The sequence below is a fragment of the Prunus avium genome, chromosome 8 (genome assembly GCF_965620075.1).
Source record: "Prunus avium chromosome 8, drPruAviu1.hap1.1, whole genome shotgun sequence".
Classification (NCBI taxonomy): domain Eukaryota; kingdom Viridiplantae; phylum Streptophyta; class Magnoliopsida; order Rosales; family Rosaceae; genus Prunus; species Prunus avium.
In genome coordinates, this window is record NC_142291.1 from 22,236,480 (window position 1) to 22,257,248 (window position 20,769).

A 20,769-nucleotide genomic window follows, 5' to 3' on the forward strand; every position below is an offset into this window, starting at 1 on the left:
TGTATCCACTAGTGCTCCTTTTCCTTTGTCAACTTTAACTGAATTTGTCGTAGTAAAACCCTTAGACGTTGTATTTGGCTTTGTCCCAGATGTACCAGCACGAAAATCAGATTTATAAGGATCAATTTGCTTGACTACGTTGGAGGATTTCAAATACTTCTCTAATTCTTGTACTATTTGAAAACCCCTCTCTAAGGTATTCACAGTGTGAGGAATTAATTCCCTTTGAAGCTCTGGACGAAGTCCTGATCTAAACCGAGAAAGAGTCATCCTTTGATCTTCCCTTATGTCGCATCGCAACATGAATTCCTCAAATTTTGCAATATATTCAGCAACTGGCATGTCGTCTTGACGAAGAGTTTGCCACTCGTCCAACAAACTCTATTGATAGGATAATGGTAGATATTTTGCTTCAACCTTTCTTTCATCTCACCCCAATGGATGATTGGTTCTTCACCAGCTCTTTCTAGTTGTGTTTCAACATTGGTCCAAAACAATCCAACTTGACCCACCAATTTTATCTTAGCAAATCTCACCCTTCGAGCTTCAGACATGTCATGCCACTCAAAGTAGCGATCCATGGTAGCTAACCAGTCGAGGAGTGCTTTAGGATTTAGCTCACCATCAAAATTAGGAGCGTCAACTTTCACTGATCTCATCACCCTTTCATCAGGGTCTTCCTCATAGCCATAATGAAAGTTGTGTCTTTCTACGTTTCGATCATTCCTTCTATCATGACATTGTCGATCATGATTCCTCTCTTCTCCATTCACACTTGCTTCATCATGTAGGTTAGCTGCTTCTAAGTCTGCAAGGCGATGTTCCACAAGTCTGGATCTAGTGTTTGAATCTGCCACTTGCTTTGATAGGTTTTCCATCATCAACAAGAAGTTCAAAGTCTGTTTCTGGCTCGTCTGTCTTTCCAGGCTTAGTTGGAGCCATCACTTGACACACGGCATGAAGAACAAGAAATAATCGAAAATTTTGAACTCAAGGAAAACGAAAACCAAGTTCTAATGCCAAATTTGATGTAGGATATTGGTGAATTGAGTATTTGGGTAATTTAGCGGAAGTGAAAACAATGGAAAAAATAGAAAATAGGTGGTAAAAGATGCCTTGGCTTCACACCAAGGAGTGTCCAATCTCTGGAAAGTAAACTTTTTTTTAATATCTCAAATTTGGATTTTAAGGAACTACATAGGGAGTATTTATAGCAAACTAAAACCTAGAGATAATAGGATAAAAATCCCTTACTAAAAAGAAATCATAATCCACAAAGGAACCAATCCAAATAAACTAGGAAACTTAAATCAAATCCTACCAAAAACTGGAAACTAACACTTAGTAAAATCTAGAAAATCTAAAAATCCTAGTGAAATTTGGAATTTGGAAAACTAGTTTTCCTATTAAAATATGGAAACTCAGATTTCACCCCAACCATAATGATAATGTTGGATTGGCTGATCGTTTCTTCCTTTTTTGGTAAACCTTAAAAGGTTTGTCATGGATGTCCACATCATCCCCGAATTATAAAAAATTTCGGTAAAAATGAGTTAGAGATGATATTGTTATCCACATCCTCGAACCCGGCCCGATAAGGGCTATATTTACTTTTAAGTAATGTATGTATAATATAACAATGTATGGTTATAATATGATATAATCAATAAATATATAATTTAATATTTATTTAGTTTTGTAAATTGAATTGAGATGATTATGAGTAGTTGTGTTGAATTTAATAGGTTAATTAAATGTGATTGGTGGTTTAAGGTGAAATTAGTGCTATAATGTAGGATAGATACATATACTTTTTTAAAAACTTGGGATTCAAGGGTGGTTTGGGAGAAACCCCCTCTCTCTCTCAATGGAGACGGGGATTGGGATTCCTAGAAAATCCTTATCTGGAATGGGGGCGGGGATGGTATTGTCATACCCGGCCTCGAACTGGCCCACTACCATCCCTAAGAGGAACTGAGGAAGGGGAAAAACAAATGAGACAAGAAGTGTGGTGAAAGAAATGACAATACAAATGACAGTATGAATGATAAGAGAGAGAGAGAGAGAGAGAGAGAGTTTTTATTTATATTTTATACAATTGGTAGTCCAAATTACTCTTAATTACTATAATATACAAGAAAAGGGGATCAAACTTATGTACAAAGGAACATGCACATCGCCTTAGCTAACTAGCTTAACTCACATTTGCAAGCCTTGCTATAATTTTAAGGATTTCAAGCCTTGCTATAATTTTAAGGATTTCAAGGACACTCTAACGCTGACCTGGCGTATTGAAAGATGGATTATTTGGGCGGTTAAGATTTTTATGAAATGCAGACTTTGTTAATGCACAGAATGTCTGACCCAGTGAGGAGGAGTAAGGCATGTTGGTTGCGCAATCAACGAATATACACGACGAGGTTGATCCACACGTGGCCCAGTACTCACTACGTATCCTGGCTCTGCCTTGTCCACGTGCCACTTCCTTTGGCTCCGTCATTTTGCCAACTTTCTCTGCTTCTCCAAACAGAAACACAAGACACACAGAGAGCTCTAGCTTTCCTCTTCCTTTTGTGAATGAATATTTTCATTTTTGCAGAGCTTTCTCAGGTTTTGATGAGGAAGAGCTTCTTGTTTAGTTACAGCGGAGGCGCAGATGATTGGTGGAATGAGATTGGTGGATCAAAACAATGGCAAAGTGGCCCAACGTACTATATCCTGTCTGCCTCTTATGCCTTGGTCTCTCTTGTTGCTCTGGTAGTACCCTGCAATATTTTCATTCCCCATTTCTCATTTCTGTCAAGTTTTTCAGTTTTTTGGGCAGACCCATTTTCTGTCTTTCATTAAAAAAATGCATCTTCAGTGAGTTTTTTTTGTTGGGTTTGTCTGTTTTAATCTCAGTTATTTTTATGAGAAAATTATATATAATCTAGGTTTGGAGAATATGAAGAAGATGAGGCTTGTTTGCTATATATTTTCAGGTACAACTTGTGCGCATTCAATTAAGAGTGCCAGAATATGGGTGGACAATACAAAAGGTTTTCCATTTGATGAACTTTCTAGTCAATGGATGTAAGGGTTGTGTTGCATTTTTTCATACTCTTGCATTCTGCACCCATTTCTTATTGTATAAGCTTTTAAATAAAGCCAAAAATAATAATTTTTGTGTGTGTGTGTGTGCAGTGAGGGCTGTCCTATTTGGTCTCTACAAGAGTGTTCTTCTTATTAAGCCTAAGGTATGCGTAATTTGCAGCCTCCTGAATTATGCTGTCCTATTCTGGGATTTAATATATAGTGGTTTTGGCAAAACAGTGTTTTATGGATAAGTAATAAGTTTTGTGTATTGGGATCTTTACTGTTAGAATTTGGGTTTGCTTGCCAAGGGCCGTATACAAATTATATAATGATGCAAGAATGGCATGCCATTTCAGGATAAGAACATGGATTCTTGCAAATAACATTTTCTGTCTGATATGGTTCATAGGATAAGAACAGGATAAGAACAGTGTTACTTTTTAGTCGGAATAGAAATATAGAAGAATCATAGGAGTAGTGTTAGAATGATATATAAAACTTAAAAGAAAATCCCAAGTATTATTAGGTAGTCCAAGAATGTGTATTGTGTCTGTCTGGAAGACTTAATGAGATAATAGCTTGTTCCATGCGTAACAAAATACAACGATTTGGAAATTCTCTGTCCTGTATTTTAAATGCAATGTAAAAGTGGAAATATGTTTCTGTGTCTCCTGAACTTTGAAAGTAGGCTTCCAGCTTGCAGAGTTTGAGTTATTGTAACTTTTGAAACCAATTTGCTTCAGTGCTTTGTGTTGTCTTATTATAGAATATTTTCTAATTGTGCTGCCTAAATGTATTGCAGGCTCTTGAAATGCTGCTTATGGATCTTCCTGGTCTTTTATTTTTTTCCACGTATACATTACTTGTCTTATTTTGGGCTGAGATCTATCACCAGGTATACCTACTTTTCTTTTTCTTTTTTTTCTGAATCTAATATGACTAATGAGTTGTTGTGTGCCTTAATTCATATCGTCTGATTATTTTCATGTATTTTTAGGCAAGAAGCCTTCCGACTGATAAACTTAGGCCTGCTTATTATATTATAAATGGATTTATATACTTCACACAGGTAAGGAAAAATGATTTATTTCTCGTTGAGCATGATTAGGCACTTACGGCTGAATTTCATTTTGTTACTACACTTGGGGCATCACTGTTGCATGCCTGGTCATTGTGTTATGATGATAGGTGTGCATCTGGATTTTCATGAGAGTAAGCCGAAGTCCTGTTGCCGTAGAAGCTGCTAGAATCTTCTTTTCAGGTCAAAAGGCAATACTATACTAATATCTTGCTCACTTTTGCATTTCTTTTCTCTAATTTTAAGTTTTTGTCAAACATTTGTGCAGTTGGAATAAGTAGTTCATTGCAGTATATGCATAAACATTGTTAGAAAAACTACTACGTAGATGGAAAAGCTAAACTTGACATTTATAATCAACATTTGTTTGTAGTTATTTCATTCGGTACTGCTCTGGGATTCTTGATATACGGTGGAAGGTAAGGATTTATGGTTCACCTACAGAAAGTGCCCGAATTTTTTCTTCATGAAACTCGTGTTTATTTTTGTGTTGTTTATGACTTTAGGTTGTTTATCATGCTGAGGCACTTCCCCATTGAGTCAAGAGGCCGTCAAAAAAAGCTGGAGGAGGTTTGTGCTTATGTTTGAGTCACATTATGGCCTGAAACCGATGGAAGATATTAGATATTATTATAGGCATAAATGGTTTGATGAATTTTCTTACTCTATTTGATCAAGCAATGAAAAGAAACATGATCTAAAGTGTTTATGCACCTTTCACGGTAGGGTTACATGATCTGCTCCAGGATCATAACCATGACAATTGTAATCCACAGTACAAACCTGAAAGTAAGGAAGTAGTGCAATTTATGTAGAAAATCACAGTGCCCAACTTATTTTACATGGCAGGTTGGATGGGTCACAGGCATTTGCTGCACTTGTTTCTTGATAAGATGCTTGGTGGTGAGTTCCTTTCAATTGTGAAGCACTTGCACATATAACCAAAAAAGTTATTGATTTTTTAAGACTTATTTCTTGAGTCGTATTGCAGCTCGCAGTTTCTGCATTTGACAAAGATGCAGATGTCGATGTCGTGAATCATCCTATCCTAAACCTTATTTATTACATGGCAAGTTTTGAATCCTTAACTTCCATATTTTATATCTTGCTCCTCTGCCAGTAGAGTTCCATATACCGTATTTTGTCTAGCTACTGCAGTCCCCTCCCTCACCGGGATGGGCCAATGCTTGTTACCTAGATCAGGCAGTCTAATGGTTTGGAAGAACTTTCCAGGAGAATATCTCCGAGTGAAAGAGGACTTCAAGCAAAATAGATGGACTAATTGTTTCTTTGACTGCGTAGTATAGAACTATTCTTATCTATGTTGTAAACATTTTTCATTTATGTTGGCACAGTTAGCGGAGATTGTTCCATCTGCTTTGGTGCTTTTCATCCTGCGAAAGGTGCCGCCTAGGCGTGTTTCTGATCAGTACCAACCCATAAAATGAAAGCTCTATTCATCTCTTTAGCCTATGTTGAAACTGAAGTGTTGGATGATTCCATGGTCTGCTCGAGTTGGATTTCATGTATATTCTTTACTTGGTATTTCTTTTGTATATTTTTCTTTTAACAATGGGGACAGTACCTATGGACGTTTTCTAGAATAACATTTCAAAATTATTGAACACAAACACTGCTTCATTTCTTCATTGTAGCTTTTTTACTATTTTCAAAATTAAATTCTATTTACAATGTTTTCCTATTATTCGTTCATGAGTAAATTTGAGCAAAACAGAAAAATTGACATTAATGCTTTACAAGAAATGAACACAAATAAAGGCATACTCTATATGTAGAGTCTCGGGATGCAGGACTTTGTGAGAATAGCAAGGGGTTTGTAGTTCAAGTGGTTAAGAGCAAAGCAATTACCCATGCATATGAGGTCTTATGTTTGACTTTTCTCTTCTCTAATATCGCTAATGTCAAAAAGATAAAGGGTGATTTTGACCCAAAACCCTGCACACGTCGTTAAACACTATTAGTATGATGTTCCATATCAGAAAATAATTCAAGTCATTTTGCATGATTTCACAATTTAAATGCGTCTCACTTTTCTTGTTTTCATGATTAAAACTTAAACTCCTCCAAGTCTCTCTCTCTCTCTCTCTCTCTCTCTCTCTCTCTCTCTCTCTCTCTCTCTCTCTCTCTCTCTCTCTCTCTCTCTCTCTCTCTGTGTTTGATAAAAACATAGAAATACTTAGTTGTTCCATCTAACAATAAGATTGAACTTTTTAAAAAATTAAAAATAAAATAAAAATAAAAATAAATACGTTCATATATTATGAGCAAAAGAACGAGATATTGGAGGAAACTATTAGGAGTAGGCGGGAGAAAAGTAAGAGATAGATTTGAGAGAATGAATTTGAATATCAAGAGTAAATGCACGTAACGCCGTATTTTAAGGATTTAATTCAGGATTTGAATCTATCTTTGGGAGATAGATTTGAAGGATATGTTAATTCGAACGTATCATGACAATATCAGGTTAAAAATAAAAAAGCGTGCAGTGAATATTTCTGAGTTAATTTCCCACATCTAAAAAATGTCAACTTTTTGAAAATTTTGGAGGAAGAGAAGTTAAACTATGGTGGGAAATCAATATCTTGTGACAAGTCAGAGTCTAGGGCAGAGGAGATATTTAATTTGAACTCGAAAATCACAAGTGAGTGGATTTTAAGGGCTTTTTTTTTTTTTTTGGGCAAAATGGATTTTAAGGCCTTGGATGTATGCAATCCTCAACTAGGGTGCTGTTGTATAATAGTCACACTTGTGTTTTGACAAGTTTGATCTAACTCATTTCTTGTTATTACTTCTGGAATCTAAATTTTTTATTGAGGTGTGTAGTAAATTGGTCTAAATTATTACATTTATTTGTTTATGAAACTTTTTATGGGATTTTGTCGTCTTTTTTGTTTGTTTGTGGAAACTGAATCATTCATAAGGCAGAAGCCAAGGCAACAGCCAGAGATAGAGACAGAGCAGTACTTCACCGCCGCAGCATCCGCAACCGCATTGGCTTCTCTTGGGATCCAAGCCCAACGAACATAAAGAGGGATACATACCCCAGTCCCCTCTGGCAATTTTTCCAGAACAATTATCAATAACATTCCTTGAATCAGACTCCACACACACACGAGTGATGCCATGTTCCAGCGCAAAAGATAGTCCTTCAATAATTGCCCGCGCTTCAGCAATCTCAATAGACCCAGTTGTGGTCTTCAAAACTTTTCCATACTTAAATTCACCCATATGGTTCCTGATAATTATAGCAAGACCAGCTAAACCCGAAGCATTTTGCCAAGAGGCGTCCACGTTCAGCTTAAGGAAGGGGTTAGGGGGAGCACACCACGTCAGACTAGGATTAACCACACCTTCATCTCCACCAACTCTATTGATAGTCCCTGGGCAAACCTCATTTTGAAAAAATTCAGACCAGGCCTCCCTAGCTCCATGCAGGACCTCCAACGGATTTGGACGCAAATGTTCAAACACGGCTTTACAACGAGCTTTCCAAATACTCCACATAATAAAAGACAAGATAGTAATTGATTTGTTAACCTCATCTTTAGGCTGGTTAGGAATGTTGCAGAGGGAGAGAAACCATTGGTGAAGAGAGGTTACCTGTTGCCTATTACCGATATACCCCAGCGGGAAAGCGAACCATACCCCAATAACCCAAGGACAAGTCAGGAGGGCATGTTCAACCGATTTAGGATGGTCTTCACATATAGGGCATGTTGAGGAGCATGGCACCCTTCATCCAGCCAAGTTGGCCTTTGTAGCCAGACAGTTGGTCATAGCCTTCCACATAAAGTGTCGAATTTTAGGAAGGGTTTTCGCATGCCAAATTAGCTTCCAGAGTTTCTTATCCAACCCAATGGAGCCAGAGGCAGGCTTTATCCACGATGCTCATTCTAGCATGTTGATGCAGAAAATAATACCCCAACCTGACAAAGTATTGCCCATGTCTATTCAGAGGCCAAATTAGCCTGTCCTTACCGTCACTGGGACTAAGAGGGACAACCAAGATGGCAGCTTCCTCATGGGTAGAGATGCATTGTCTGATTGGCTCCACATTCCAGGATCGGGTCATAGGATCAATAATAGTTGCGACACGAGTCTCTTGGCATAAATCACCCGATAATTGGACAGATAACTGAGCCCCGGAATAGGATGAATCCAGCAGTCATGCCATAGCATAACACTTTCTCCATTAACCACTTGCCATTGCACGTGCCCTGGTTGATAACTTTCATACCCTCCACTCTAGGATACTTGACCAAACCCACGAAGCTTTGGCACCCTTTTTAGCATTAACACATTGCCATCAAGAAAATATTTATCTTTGAGTATGCACGCCCATAAGGAGTCAAGGTTCATGAGCAACCGCCAGCCTTGCATCGCTTATAAAGCTAAATTTAATTCAGTAAAATTACGGAAATCCATTCCTCCAACTTTAGCAAGGCCCAACTTCTCCCAGCAAAAACTTCCAATGGATGAGTCAAGCTCTTTGCAAAAGGTAATAGGAAACTTAAAAACTGAAAAGGGTACACCGGAATAGCCTGAATGACTGCTTTAACTAGGACCTCTTTCCCAGCTTGAGAGAGAAGGAGTTGCTTCCAGCCCTGCAATCAAAGCTCCCTTTTTAGATTTTCCCCAAACGGTCTGCAACCCCAAGTATACCCCGGAGGAGTTCTCCACAAGCATCATTCCCAACAACTCACAAATACTATTCTTGACATCAATGGGAGAATTGGTCCTAAAGAAGCAACAAGACTTATCAGTATTAAGCAGCTGGCCAGAGGCCAAGCGGTAACTCCTTAGGACAGCCAACAAATTAGAGCAATTTTCCCGACTAACTCTCATAAACATAAGAGAGTCGTCAGCCAAAAAAAATGAGAAATCAAGAGTGCATTCCTGCTAAGTCAATTGGTCTAGATTTGTACGTGTATTTGTTTGTGTGTGATGTTGCGCTATCGGAAAGAGCTTTGCTTGCGACCAAGGTCTAAAATATCGATGATATCGGAAATATCGGTAGTCCAAAAACACGAAAATGTCGATAGAAATATCGGAATATTATCGGTATCGATAAAAATTGAATAAAAACCACGGAAATTGTAAGAAAAACTTGGAAATTTTTATTGAAACTTTGCAGGATGTTTATTTAGTCAATTATCTATTAGTTTATCACAAAAAATTAGAAGGAAATGCATTGCAAGATGGATTTAACTTATTTAAGTTGATTATATAGCGAGCTGGCAAACATTGTAAGTGTAGAAAATATGTAGTAATTAATGAAAGAAGATTAAACACACCATAATCATTTATATATAATGAATTACTACAATATTTTACACTTTATACATTGCATGGTAAGATACATGAGTGACTTAGTACTACATAAAGTTCCTATGAGGTTCAAAATTTTCACTATCTTCATCATCTCTATGTGTAGAGTAAGTAAGAAAAGATTAAAAAGAAACCAACAAATTTTGAATCAAAAATTTTCATGTATTTTTTGGATTTCGTATCGCGATATTATCGATAATATCGCGATATATTGCCCAAATCATTCATAAAAATATTGAAATTATCGTCCCCGATATTATCGGGATAATATCGATAAAAATATCGATATATTGACAATAACACCATGGCTAGTTGCGAAAATATCGGCCCCCCAAAAAACTGATATTATCGGGATAATATCGGCATTTAATACGTTGCTTGCGACCGATCATAATCACCCACATTGTCCACTCTACAGCATTACACATATTTGGAAAATTTCAAGAAAATTTAAAATAAATTAATTTTGGGTTGCTGGAAATTAAAATTTCAAAACCTTTTATGTGAATTAATTACCAAAACACACAAGAATCATGAGTTTATTTACATAAAATTAAACTCTGATGGGTTAACTAACAACTTGACTGGTAAGGCAGTCCACATCAATTTCTAACTTGCATTCAGTTCGTGGACATCCAAATATATCCGGGACCATTCAGCACTAGGATGTAAGTTAAGAATCATATGTTCTTGAGCACTTCCAAATCTTTTACTTCGACAATACTTCACAGATTTTGAAATCAACTGGAGCAAAGCTCAGGGTACACGTAAATTAGTAGTTACAACGTTTTTCACAGTATACAACAATAAAAATATTCCACTTCCTAAATAAATTTAACCACAATAAAAACTGTGTAAGCTAGAGTAAATTTTGATTGTCCTAACTACGCTTTTGCAGAACTGGGTATCTCATAGATGACTTTCTACATCGATTGGATAGGACATATACAGACAGGCTACAACATTCAAATACCTGTAAGGATGCCAGTCATATATAATTTACAGACAAGGCAACCGAGTGCAGGCTCAATCAAATGCTATAGACATGAAAGTGTCATCATCCAACAATTTGTCAATATCAATCAGATCATCACCACCTTCGACCTTTAGTTCTGATCCATCCATAGCCATTTCACTTACCTGCCAGCAGATCATGACATGCAAAACATGTTATCAAAGTAAGTGGCAATTGCAGGCGATGGTTATTGATATTTAGTACTAACAGTTCCATTAGTTGTCCAATAGTAACTGACACTGGGTGATGACGGACTCACATTTTCTATACTAAGATTCACAGAAAGGGCAACGTAGAAAAGTGAAGATCTTCAATCTTGTTTAAGTCTTAGAAATTTTCATGCGCCCTTTGTTAACCTTGGAACATAATGCATACCGAAAATGAAAAAATTCAATTGATTTGCAACTGAGGACAGGGTTCCAAGGCTTATAATTAATATGGAAAACAAGACCATACTTGGGCCTTTTTAAATATCCGAGCTAAAATACCCAAAAATTGTATAATGAAGTCCTTGAAGAGACTGCGCTCAGCAGCAGATCACGATATTTGAGAATTCATGGTTTTCACACATAGGAATTTCGGAAACTTGAAATAAAACTGAACTTTTAGAATTACTTTAAGAGCCACTCAAAAAAGCTTTGAAGAAAAGATGATCTCAATAATTACGGCATTCATATGCTAGATCCTGGTGTCTGTTTGGTTACACTTCTTTTTATTTTTGGTTTCTGTTTCAAATTAAAGATAGACAAGGGAATGAGAGGAAAGTGAGAAGAATGATGAAAAATGTGAGGAAGGCAGCAGAAAGTATATATAGAATGATCCATAAAGAGATACTAAAAGTTTAACCAAATTTAAAAAATTTCTACTTTTAGCTTTAGTTTTATGTATTCTCTCTCATTTCCCCAAAATATTTTTAACCAAGAAAATAAGACTGAACAAAAAAAATGAAAATGTTATCAAGCAGGCCTGAATAATCAAATAAAAATGCAATCAATATCAACATAGAATCAGAAGTCAGTATTAGTAAATTATATCCAAAGGGGTAAAAAACGAAAAGAAAATGTACTTAACAAAAAATGCGACATTTCTGTTTCTACAAACAGTAACTAAGATAATTAGACTATAAAAGTGAGATGTATAAATTTGAGAAGTATCAATACCTTGGTTTCGCGGAACCCTTCCACAACATTTAGCAGTCTACGATATTGAGCTCGTCCCTCGGGATATTGAACCATAGACTTTACCCTAGTAAGCGCTTTTTGTAACCTTTCCTCAGTTTGTTTCCTTCCTTTCTTAAGAAAATCATAATCGTCGTCTTTTGAGGGCACGCTTTGTGGGTTCGAAGCCTTGGCAACTGCATCCGGTCGGAATCCTCGCAAACCAGTCCCCTTACGTCTCCAACGCAATATAACTTTCTCCAGAATTCCAACTGACCAGGTGATTGCTTTATATTGTTTCCTTACTTGGTGTCCCCGTACATGAGCCTTTACCAAATGGAAGTGGAAAATTAGCATTCAAGGCTGTACACATCTTTCAGAGAAGCAATACCCAGAAAATTAATACAGTTTTGGAAAGTGGGTCTCTAAAAAATATCTTATTGAATTCAAAATATAATATTTATTAAAGCGAAGATTGGGATGGCCAGAACCAATCAAATCCTCAACTCTAAAACATGATTCCAAGATTCTCAGAAGTCACTAAGTCAACAACTCTTTACTATGTGTCTAATTTAATTGGCAAAAGAACTAACGACCAGAAATAGAATTTTTATATACAAAACAAGCTTAAAATACTTCCACAGAGAATTTTATTTATATGAATCATTTGTTACCCAAAATCAGGGGCACCGGTAAAAGCTATCAATGATAAGACTGTTTTCTTTTAACTCAATCAACAAACAAAAAATTGCAACAAACCTGGATTTTAACAATTCTTTGACGAATTATCAGGAACTCTTTTCTCTTCTTCCAACCACGAAACTTCTTCTGTATCTGAATTGCAGCAGTATGAGTATACCCATTGACTGGTCCCACCTTGTGTGATTTGGAAGCTATGAGTGAAATCGCTCGCTCATCCGGCATTCCGAACTCATCAGTATCATACTCAGTTAACTGTCTCCTATCAAATGACTGCATCCTGAACATTTGATGTATGCGATCAGCAGCTTGTGTAGCATTAGTTACAGCAGTAAGTGAATCCTTCAGTGAAAGCGCATCTGACATATCACTGTAGCTCCCAGGTGTGGCTATTCGTTCTGAAAAAGTTTTAACAGCTTTTATTCCAGATATTTCTGCAGCACCACCTTCCTTTGCATCATTCATTGTAAGGGAGTCAAGGTAACTGGTCAGGGAAGACTCGGCGAGGAAGCCTGAGATTCCTTTGTGTTGGTTAACAGAAGCCAGGTCTGCTGGTGCTCTACCCAAAGGAAATTCTGGAGACGGATCGGTCAGCGCTCCAGGAGCTGCACCAAGAGAGATAAGGATTGCAACCGTCTGCTCTCTGAATTTGGTATAGGTTCAAGGTAGGAAAACAAAAACACAGAACAGCAAAATATGAGCATGTGTTGGAATAGGATGCAGATTAAGAGCACTAGATGCTAATTCAAAAACAACACAAGCCCAAGTGAGCAATTCATTCCCTCAGTATGCTTTTGAGCTAGCATATGGTAATTTGCAAACAATTTATCAGGAAGGAAATATAAATGAAGTTTTACTTGAAGCTTAAAAAGTGCAGGTTAAAAGAAAAATTAGGTCCTTTGTCACTATAATATTGTATAAATCACTAGTTTACTTGTCTATGTGAATATGATGGATGTGTGTGTGTGTGTGTGTGTGTGTGTGTGTGTGTGTGTGTGTAGAGAGAGAGAGAGAGAGAGAGAGAGAGCGAGCGAGGAGGACTGCTCAATGTTTTACAAAACAAGTCATTGTTAAATGGCTTCCCTCAGCTCTTATAATTCAACAAATATTCAAGAGCTAGATTAAAATAAAATAAAATAGGTAGGTCCTGATGTCCTTGCCTGCCATAGATTGCAGCCCAATGAAGGGCAGTCCATCCATTAACGTCACGAAAATTGATACTAACTCCTGCAGTTACAATGGGTTTTATGGCCCAATCATATCCAAGAGCAGCTGCTAAATGTATCACGCCTTGGCCCTCGCTATCTAATACACTAGGTCCTTTACCATCTTCTATTGCTTTATGAAGGAGCCATGTGTACAACTTCTCTTTCATCAGCTTTATGAGATTTTCCATCCCTTCATGTTGGAGCAAATCATTCACTACTGTTGGCTCTACCAAGGGTAAGTATTCCTCTTCCTCCTTCAGTGAAATGATTTTACTAATTAAATTTTGTTTCTCCTTAACACCTTCAACTAGTTGACCTGAAGGGCTGACAGATCTCAGAGACAGTAAGCTCTCAAGACGCAAGTGAAGATGGATTTCATTTGTAGTGCCATTGCAGATATTTGTTATATCTAAATCTTTAGTGGAGCCCACTTGATAATCAAACTCCCTTACTTCACTACAGGCTAACCTGTTGGAACAGGTTACATAGAAAGGGACTTGCCCAGCACTGTGAGGTGGAGCAAAACAAAAAAGAACTCCATTGGCTAAAACCTGTGCTGGAACCTCCACTTCCCCGAACATACAAGACCAATTATACTTTGTTATCTCTTTTTGACTTACCAAGAATGTCCCAATAACCAGAACCTGTTTCACATTTAGCAAAATGAGATAACAAAAAAGAAATCGAGCAGATATACATATAAAATGGCAACCATCAGATCTGCAATAGAATAGACATGCCAACAAATTTGGTAACCTTTTACCAAAGCATGGAGATAATATAATATTTCATAGTCAAATAGAAAATATCAGAAAGCAAATTTTTTAAAGTTGGAAGACAGATACCAAAGAACAAACATAATAACCAACCAATTTAAGTGGAAACAGGGGAGAAGTAAAACCAAAATATGTCAAAAACTCTCAAGTAATCAAAAAGATAAAATGACAGAAATTGAGTGAAAGATGATAGTATCACAAGAAGTTCAAAAGCTGAGTACCACATACAAAAGAGTAGCTAATAGTTACAGAGTTGTTCAGAGAAATATGAAACAATGGCATCTTATATAATACATTTTCAGCAACAAAATTATTTTGGCACAAAAAGGATTTCTACAATAAATTTAGTAAGCATCTGACTAGATAATATTTACGTTGCCGAAAATCTTTCTCTTGTAAAATATGCCATAATTCAGTACCTCAATTTCAGAGTCTGTGTATGCCCATTTTGGTGAAAAATCAACTATACTGAAAAGCTGGTCCTGGGAGATAGAAGGGCTCAATGAGGAATCATCAGCTACATTTCCACATTCATCTGTGCTCCACGAAATACCAGATGAGGATTGCATCTGCAAATCATCAACCTCTCCGAGTTCCTTAGAAACCCACCTAGAGAAACTGTCAACTTTCTTCAAACCCTCTTCTCGATCTAATAATTGCTGTCTCAAAGTGAAAGCATAGTTGATATTCCCATCTTTAGGAATGTCAGGCTCAGAACTTGATATGATTAAGCATTGAGATTCTGCATTTGTAAGCTGTGCTTGAAAGTTGTTCTGCACAAGCTGGTCATTTTGCTGATTGGGATGTGTAGTGACAAGCTCAGGAGCATTTCTCAGATTCACATCAACAGTGCCCTGCTCAAATAACCTGGTATCAAGATTACTTGGCAGTTGCAAATTCATTGACTGGTCAAGGGGCCATTTGGGCAACTGCAATGCATTTTCTTCCAAAGGAATCTGGATAAACAATCTAATACTTAGAACATCAACATAATTCTTAATTTGAAGAAACTATATTAATATAAGATGCAAACATTAACACGAAGAAGAAAAAAACATGTAACCAATATATGCAGCATACCAGAGAATCCATGGATGAAATCATCCAAACGGAAAAATGAAATCAAAACAGTGAGGTAGAGTTGGTTACCAAGCTGAGATGTTCCTTATTAATACACCAGGGTTTTTACTGTATACTTATAGTTTGGATTTTATAAAATTCAATACCTCAGCTGTTTTGGATGTCTGTACATAAAAATTTAGTGTGACGCTAAGAGAACAGCACCCTACATGCACATAAAGTGAAATATCCTCAAGTATCTGCAGTTCAATATGACATGAAAAAAGCAGGACTAAAGCACACGGAAGAAGTAATAACACTGAATCTCAGAAATTATCTATAACAATAAGCCTAAATGATAAACAGCTAAGGAACATGCCAACAGTAGATAAAGAACCATAGAAGCTAGTAAATACCTGCCAATTTGTTCGGAATGGCAGAGAACTCCCGAACTCCTCCTTTAATGTGCTATTCCCTGCTAAAAGCTCAGTTGAAGTTATATTTTGTTGTTCAGGGGGAATTCCAGCTGAAGCAAATTGGATGGAAGACTTTGATCCATGAGAAGTTACAGTATGAAGTCCCGTTGAGCACTGTTCCAAGATTTCTTCCCAGGATCCCACACCAAGTGTTTTTTGGGAATCAATCCCACAAGTAGAGTCGTCACTGTAACAATGTTGATCTTTCTCAAAATATGGCCTGTAATTTCCTCCATGAAAGGATGACTGGCCATCATGATTGTCTGATAAGATTATAATTATCAAATCAGCATGTTGCACGATGTAAGAGGTCATTTGATGAAGCCATCCATGAATAAATATAAATTAACAAGCAACAGCCCTCCCTCCCCTCCCCGAGGCAAAAGAATAAAAGTAAAAACATAAAGATCCTTACTCCAATGTGGATGCAGTGAGAGATTAATATCTGCTTTGTCTGTGAGAGGACCATTCCCCATCTGTTGTGAGTCGAAACTTGAGTGAAAAGAACTTGCTTGGCGACTATCACCTGCATGAGCTCACATGTGTTAAACAGAAACTCTCATGCATATTTAAGAAGTGAGTAGGCGTTGCAGTCATTTTGGCATCTATTATGTACATCAAACTGAATTTTCTAAAATCAAGACAATAAATTATCAACACAGGACCAAAAAGGCATGTCAAAGATAACCCTTTTTAACAAAGCTACAGAAATGGAATACCAGAATCAGCATCTTCACATGATGTGAGGTTGCTGCTTGGGCTTGTATAATCTGTATTTCCTGAAGGTGTTCTGCAATTACTATTAGAAGGGCTAGAAGTCCAGGAGCTGCCCTTTTGCAGATCAGGTGTAACCTCATCAATCTCTCTAATGCCTCCAGCATTTGCCCTATTACCCTGAGAAAGAGAGAAGATTTATAAGAACAAAGCATTAACGGTCAACAAGAAATATGCATAGGGGACAGTTACTTGGCTTGAGAAACTTAGGCATACTATAAAATTGTAAACATGAATCTGACAAAATATATATTCAATGTCTTGAGGTCATAAATTGCAATTTTTGAGTGTACATGGCCAAAGTCAAATACCTTCTTCAGAACTGTTCTAGGAACTTTATCATACAAATGACATTCATGAGCTATTGACCCACCTTTATTTCCTTTGTACTCTTCCTCTATTTTCACTAAACCTTTTGTTCATACCAACGTTTCATGGTATTGGAACACTCAATTTCATGCTTTCTTATAATGGGACAAATTACAACAATTGCTAGCTATTTGGAATTTTGGATCAAGACAGCCCCAACACAATTCCAACTTGACCTTATAAGTTCGTTTGGTTATTTTTTTAAGCCACATTGTACTGTTTCAGGGCTTGTGTTAAAAACCTATATCAATTTGGTTTTACTTCCTGAGCACTTATGTTATAAATGGTGAGCTAGGACTAGGGCACATACTACATTTGACTCACACAACCCCAGTAGAGAGAGAGAGAGAGAGAGAGAGAGAGAGAGAGAGAGAGAGAGAGAGAGAAGAGAGAGAGAGAGAGAGAGAGAGAGAGGAATACCACACAGGTTATAATTCATGAGCTGGGAAAAAAAGGTTTTATATTTAGCTCACACAAGTACTTACAGACAGACAGACAAATGGAGAGTGTAAGATCAGTAATAGAAATTAAGTTGACCTGACTTGAGAATAAATTCAACCAACCCCAGTGACCATATTTTTTTAATGGGAGACAGCTTTCATTGTAAAGGAACAAAATTACATGAGTAGTGAACAACTTCTATGAAAATTATACACAAAACCTGCAACTAACAACTCTACCTTAAGATAGATACAACAAACACCAGAAAAATGTCCAAAAACAAAAAAAAAAAATACAGCGGCTGCTCTCGAATCTGATAAAATAACAGAAACAACTCTCTAAACTCCAAAGCTAAAGAAGCCCAAAAACGAACTGCTCACTAGGAAAATTCTAAAAAATCCACCTATTTCTTGCCACCCAAATAACCCAAAAACTTTCCCTCATAGCACATCTCCTCAGAACTACACTCCTTTTCTTACCCACGAAAAATTTAAACTTCTGACATAACAGTGTATTACACAACACCGTTTCCATCAGTAATAATAACCACAAAGAAAAAGCCATTTGGCATTGAAGCAACAAATCATCCATACTTTCACCATTCTTCCTGCACATAACTCACCAAGGGGGAGAAAGGAAGATAGAAGGCCTTCTTTGAACTGTCACAAGTATTAATCTTCTCATGAGCAACCAAAGTAACACTTGTACCTTAGCACGCACTCTGTTTAAACTTCAAACTAACAAATATGATATAAATTTATGACTCACAAGTGCTTTAACCATATGAAAGATGGTCTACATGGGAAAAAGTTATCAAGCCTTTCCAAAAACTGAATACAAGAAGGGTATCGAATTTTAAACAATTGCAACAATAACGAAAAATAAAACGAAGAAGAACAAGCAGTAGAATACCTTTACTTCCAAGTAATGGACAAAAACTATGTGCATCAAATCCCTGCACAATAACAAGCACATTAAAATTAAAAATAGAAACCTCGGGAAAGAAGTATTAGAAAACTGAAAACTTTAGAAGCCAAACTTTATTCCAAAAAGGAATGCAATAACACAATATTGGACCTTCATGGAAACACGTATGAACAGTCAACTCCGGAATATGAAAGGTACTGCGCATATACATAAATAAAGTACATAACTCATACTTACTGTTCAAGCATCCAATAGCTGCGCCTTTGAAAATTTTCATTCTCTTCTCCATGAGCATAGTAGCAGTGTAGAACATCAACACTGCCAACCTAAGATAACTCGAATAATGTTAGTTCTCAAACTCCAGGTTTTTTAGTTCAATGAAGATTATTTTCATTTTTCTATTAAGAAAATATCCAAGAAATGTATCACTTCAACTATCCGCATGAGCATCCTTTAGGGGTATACTAAAATAATTGCTGACTATAACGCGGCTTTTATTACAAACCCAGAGACTCCAGATACAGGTAAAGATCTCTTTTTTGCAAGCTTACCTTTAGCTTCTCATGAGCCTCCTTCACAGTCTTTCCATCTTTTTTCTTCCTCCAATTATGTCCATCCTTTCTAAAGTATCTCAAAACCTTCCGATCAAAAAGAAACAGCGAACCACCTGGTATGGTGGAAGAAGTTTCATAAGTAATGTTCTGTGTGTATAAATACTACAACTGAAACGACCAGTAATTGCATTGTATGTAAAAGTGAGCTATTGACTTTCCCTAACATAATTAAAAGGTTCAAAAAGAAAACATCCCAAATGATATTTAGAGACTTTTTGGTACACCAAAAGAGCTGATTTTTTTAAGAACCCAAAACAAATTGGCATCGGCTAATAAACTTTTGTAAAAGAGAAATAAGAATTAAGGAAGAAACAATACTTAGTTAATCATATAAATTAATATTTGCAAATAAGTCAATAACCATACTTGGTGGTCTGTTTGGAGGCTCTGATGAAATATGGAATTTCTGAAAATTACTAAGAATTTCACAGATTTCAGCTGGCCGCAACCACCGATGTTGGGCCTCCCCCAGCAATTGTTGAAAGTCTGCATACACGAAACCATACTATGAGAAATCTTGCCAGAAAATGACTTGATCGAGCATGAATATTTTAGTGTTAAATTGCAGAAAACAATAAATTAACAAGGAAAGGGAGCTTGAAATCTGACCTAATCGAGGGCCCTGAGAGTACGATCCGCGTTCCGCCATGGAAAGACTAGTCGAAGAAGGCAAGGAAGCTGAGCAGAAGTTGATAGAAATAGACAAGAAAGTTTTATTTAAGTCATCATTCTATGGAGTCAGAGTCAACGGGGTAAGATGGATATAAGAAGGGAGACCCCTATTCAAATCAAAAATTAAATTATGTTTTCTTTGTTATTTACTTTGTATCTTGTGAATACTATTATTAACAGAATGTATCTATTCTATCCCTATTTTATACTATTATTAACGGAATGTATCTTCTGAATACTTATTGCGTCTTGTGAATTATTAACAGAATGTATCTATCCGTACACAAAATAATATTGTGGTGGTTCGATGGTGAGGAGGTTGTGGTTGTGGTTGATGGGTTCGATTGCGGCTTTGGTTGTGGTTCCATGGGTTTGATGGTGGCTATGGCTATGGTTCCATGGGTTCCATGATGCTGCTGATGATCTCCCTCTCTGTGGTTGTGGGTTGTGATGGCTAATATGGTGGTTTATCCAAAAACCGACCCATACCAACTGAAATTGAAAGTGTTGATAACGGGCCGTTAGCAGTTCGATGTACCTCCTCTTGTTGATCGGTAGTCGGATCTGTGGCACTATGTTTTTGACACAATTTTTGACACAATTTTTGGACAATTAGATTACTCCATTTTTAATGGATGAGATTAAATATGACATAACTTTTTAACATGAAAAATAAATTAAAATGTTTTTCTCTCTCCTCTATTTTCTCGAAAAGGTAAATTTCTGTCACAATTTTTTTTTCTCTCTCTCCTATTTCTCTTCATCAGCACTCTCTTCTAAACTTTTTCTTTTATCAAACCAAAAAAAATTCTTGATCTCTCTCATTCTTTCCCAAAAAATTTGAAATCCCTCGTGTAGCATGAACATTTTTCTCTTAAAACTCTAATCTCAATTGATCAAAGAAAGATTGTCCATAACAACTGGATGTTAAACAGAACAACTAAGAATAAGGACTTGTCTACCATATTTGCTTTTAAAGCTCCACAAACTACAAACCTAATCAGTGACCTTAGGAAAGAGAGGTCCCTTTCCCCTTATTTTCTCCACCACCTCTTGATTGGGTGCTGGGCAGTAAGGTCT

At 36.8% G+C, this 20,769-nt stretch overlaps 3 protein-coding genes across 3 annotated transcripts; 1 reads left to right on the forward strand and 2 right to left on the reverse strand.

The window, feature by feature from the left end:
* Positions 1 to 2,546: 2,546 nt before the first annotated feature.
* LOC110752922 (tobamovirus multiplication protein 1-like) lies at positions 2,547 to 5,773 on the forward strand. The gene is made up of 11 exons (XM_021953688.2): positions 2,547 to 2,757; positions 2,982 to 3,072; positions 3,184 to 3,236; positions 3,878 to 3,970; positions 4,073 to 4,144; positions 4,264 to 4,336; positions 4,527 to 4,572; positions 4,660 to 4,723; positions 5,003 to 5,056; positions 5,145 to 5,222; positions 5,509 to 5,773. The coding sequence occupies exons 1-11, from the start codon at positions 2,578 to 2,580 to the stop codon at positions 5,599 to 5,601; spliced, it is 897 nt and encodes a 298-aa protein (XP_021809380.1). The 5' UTR covers positions 2,547 to 2,577; the 3' UTR covers positions 5,602 to 5,773.
* Positions 5,774 to 7,084: 1,311 nt separating this feature from the next.
* LOC110752903 (uncharacterized) lies at positions 7,085 to 7,678 on the reverse strand. Its single transcript, XM_021953659.1, has one exon. It carries the CDS (start codon positions 7,676 to 7,678, stop codon positions 7,085 to 7,087), a length of 594 nt encoding a protein of 197 aa, XP_021809351.1.
* Positions 7,679 to 10,171: 2,493 nt separating this feature from the next.
* Positions 10,172 to 19,784, reverse strand: LOC110752908 (Calmodulin-binding transcription activator protein with CG-1 and Ankyrin domain). Its single transcript, XM_021953665.2, has 13 exons — positions 19,627 to 19,784; positions 19,384 to 19,503; positions 18,955 to 19,070; positions 18,641 to 18,729; positions 18,389 to 18,431; positions 16,612 to 16,786; positions 16,308 to 16,418; positions 15,833 to 16,155; positions 14,777 to 15,313; positions 13,534 to 14,225; positions 12,434 to 13,016; positions 11,678 to 12,001; positions 10,172 to 10,642 (listed from the first exon to the last, which is right to left on the reverse strand). The coding sequence occupies exons 1-13, from the start codon at positions 19,664 to 19,666 to the stop codon at positions 10,529 to 10,531; spliced, it is 3,267 nt and encodes a 1,088-aa protein (XP_021809357.1). The 5' UTR covers positions 19,667 to 19,784; the 3' UTR covers positions 10,172 to 10,528.
* Between the last annotated feature and the right edge of the window lie 985 nt (positions 19,785 to 20,769).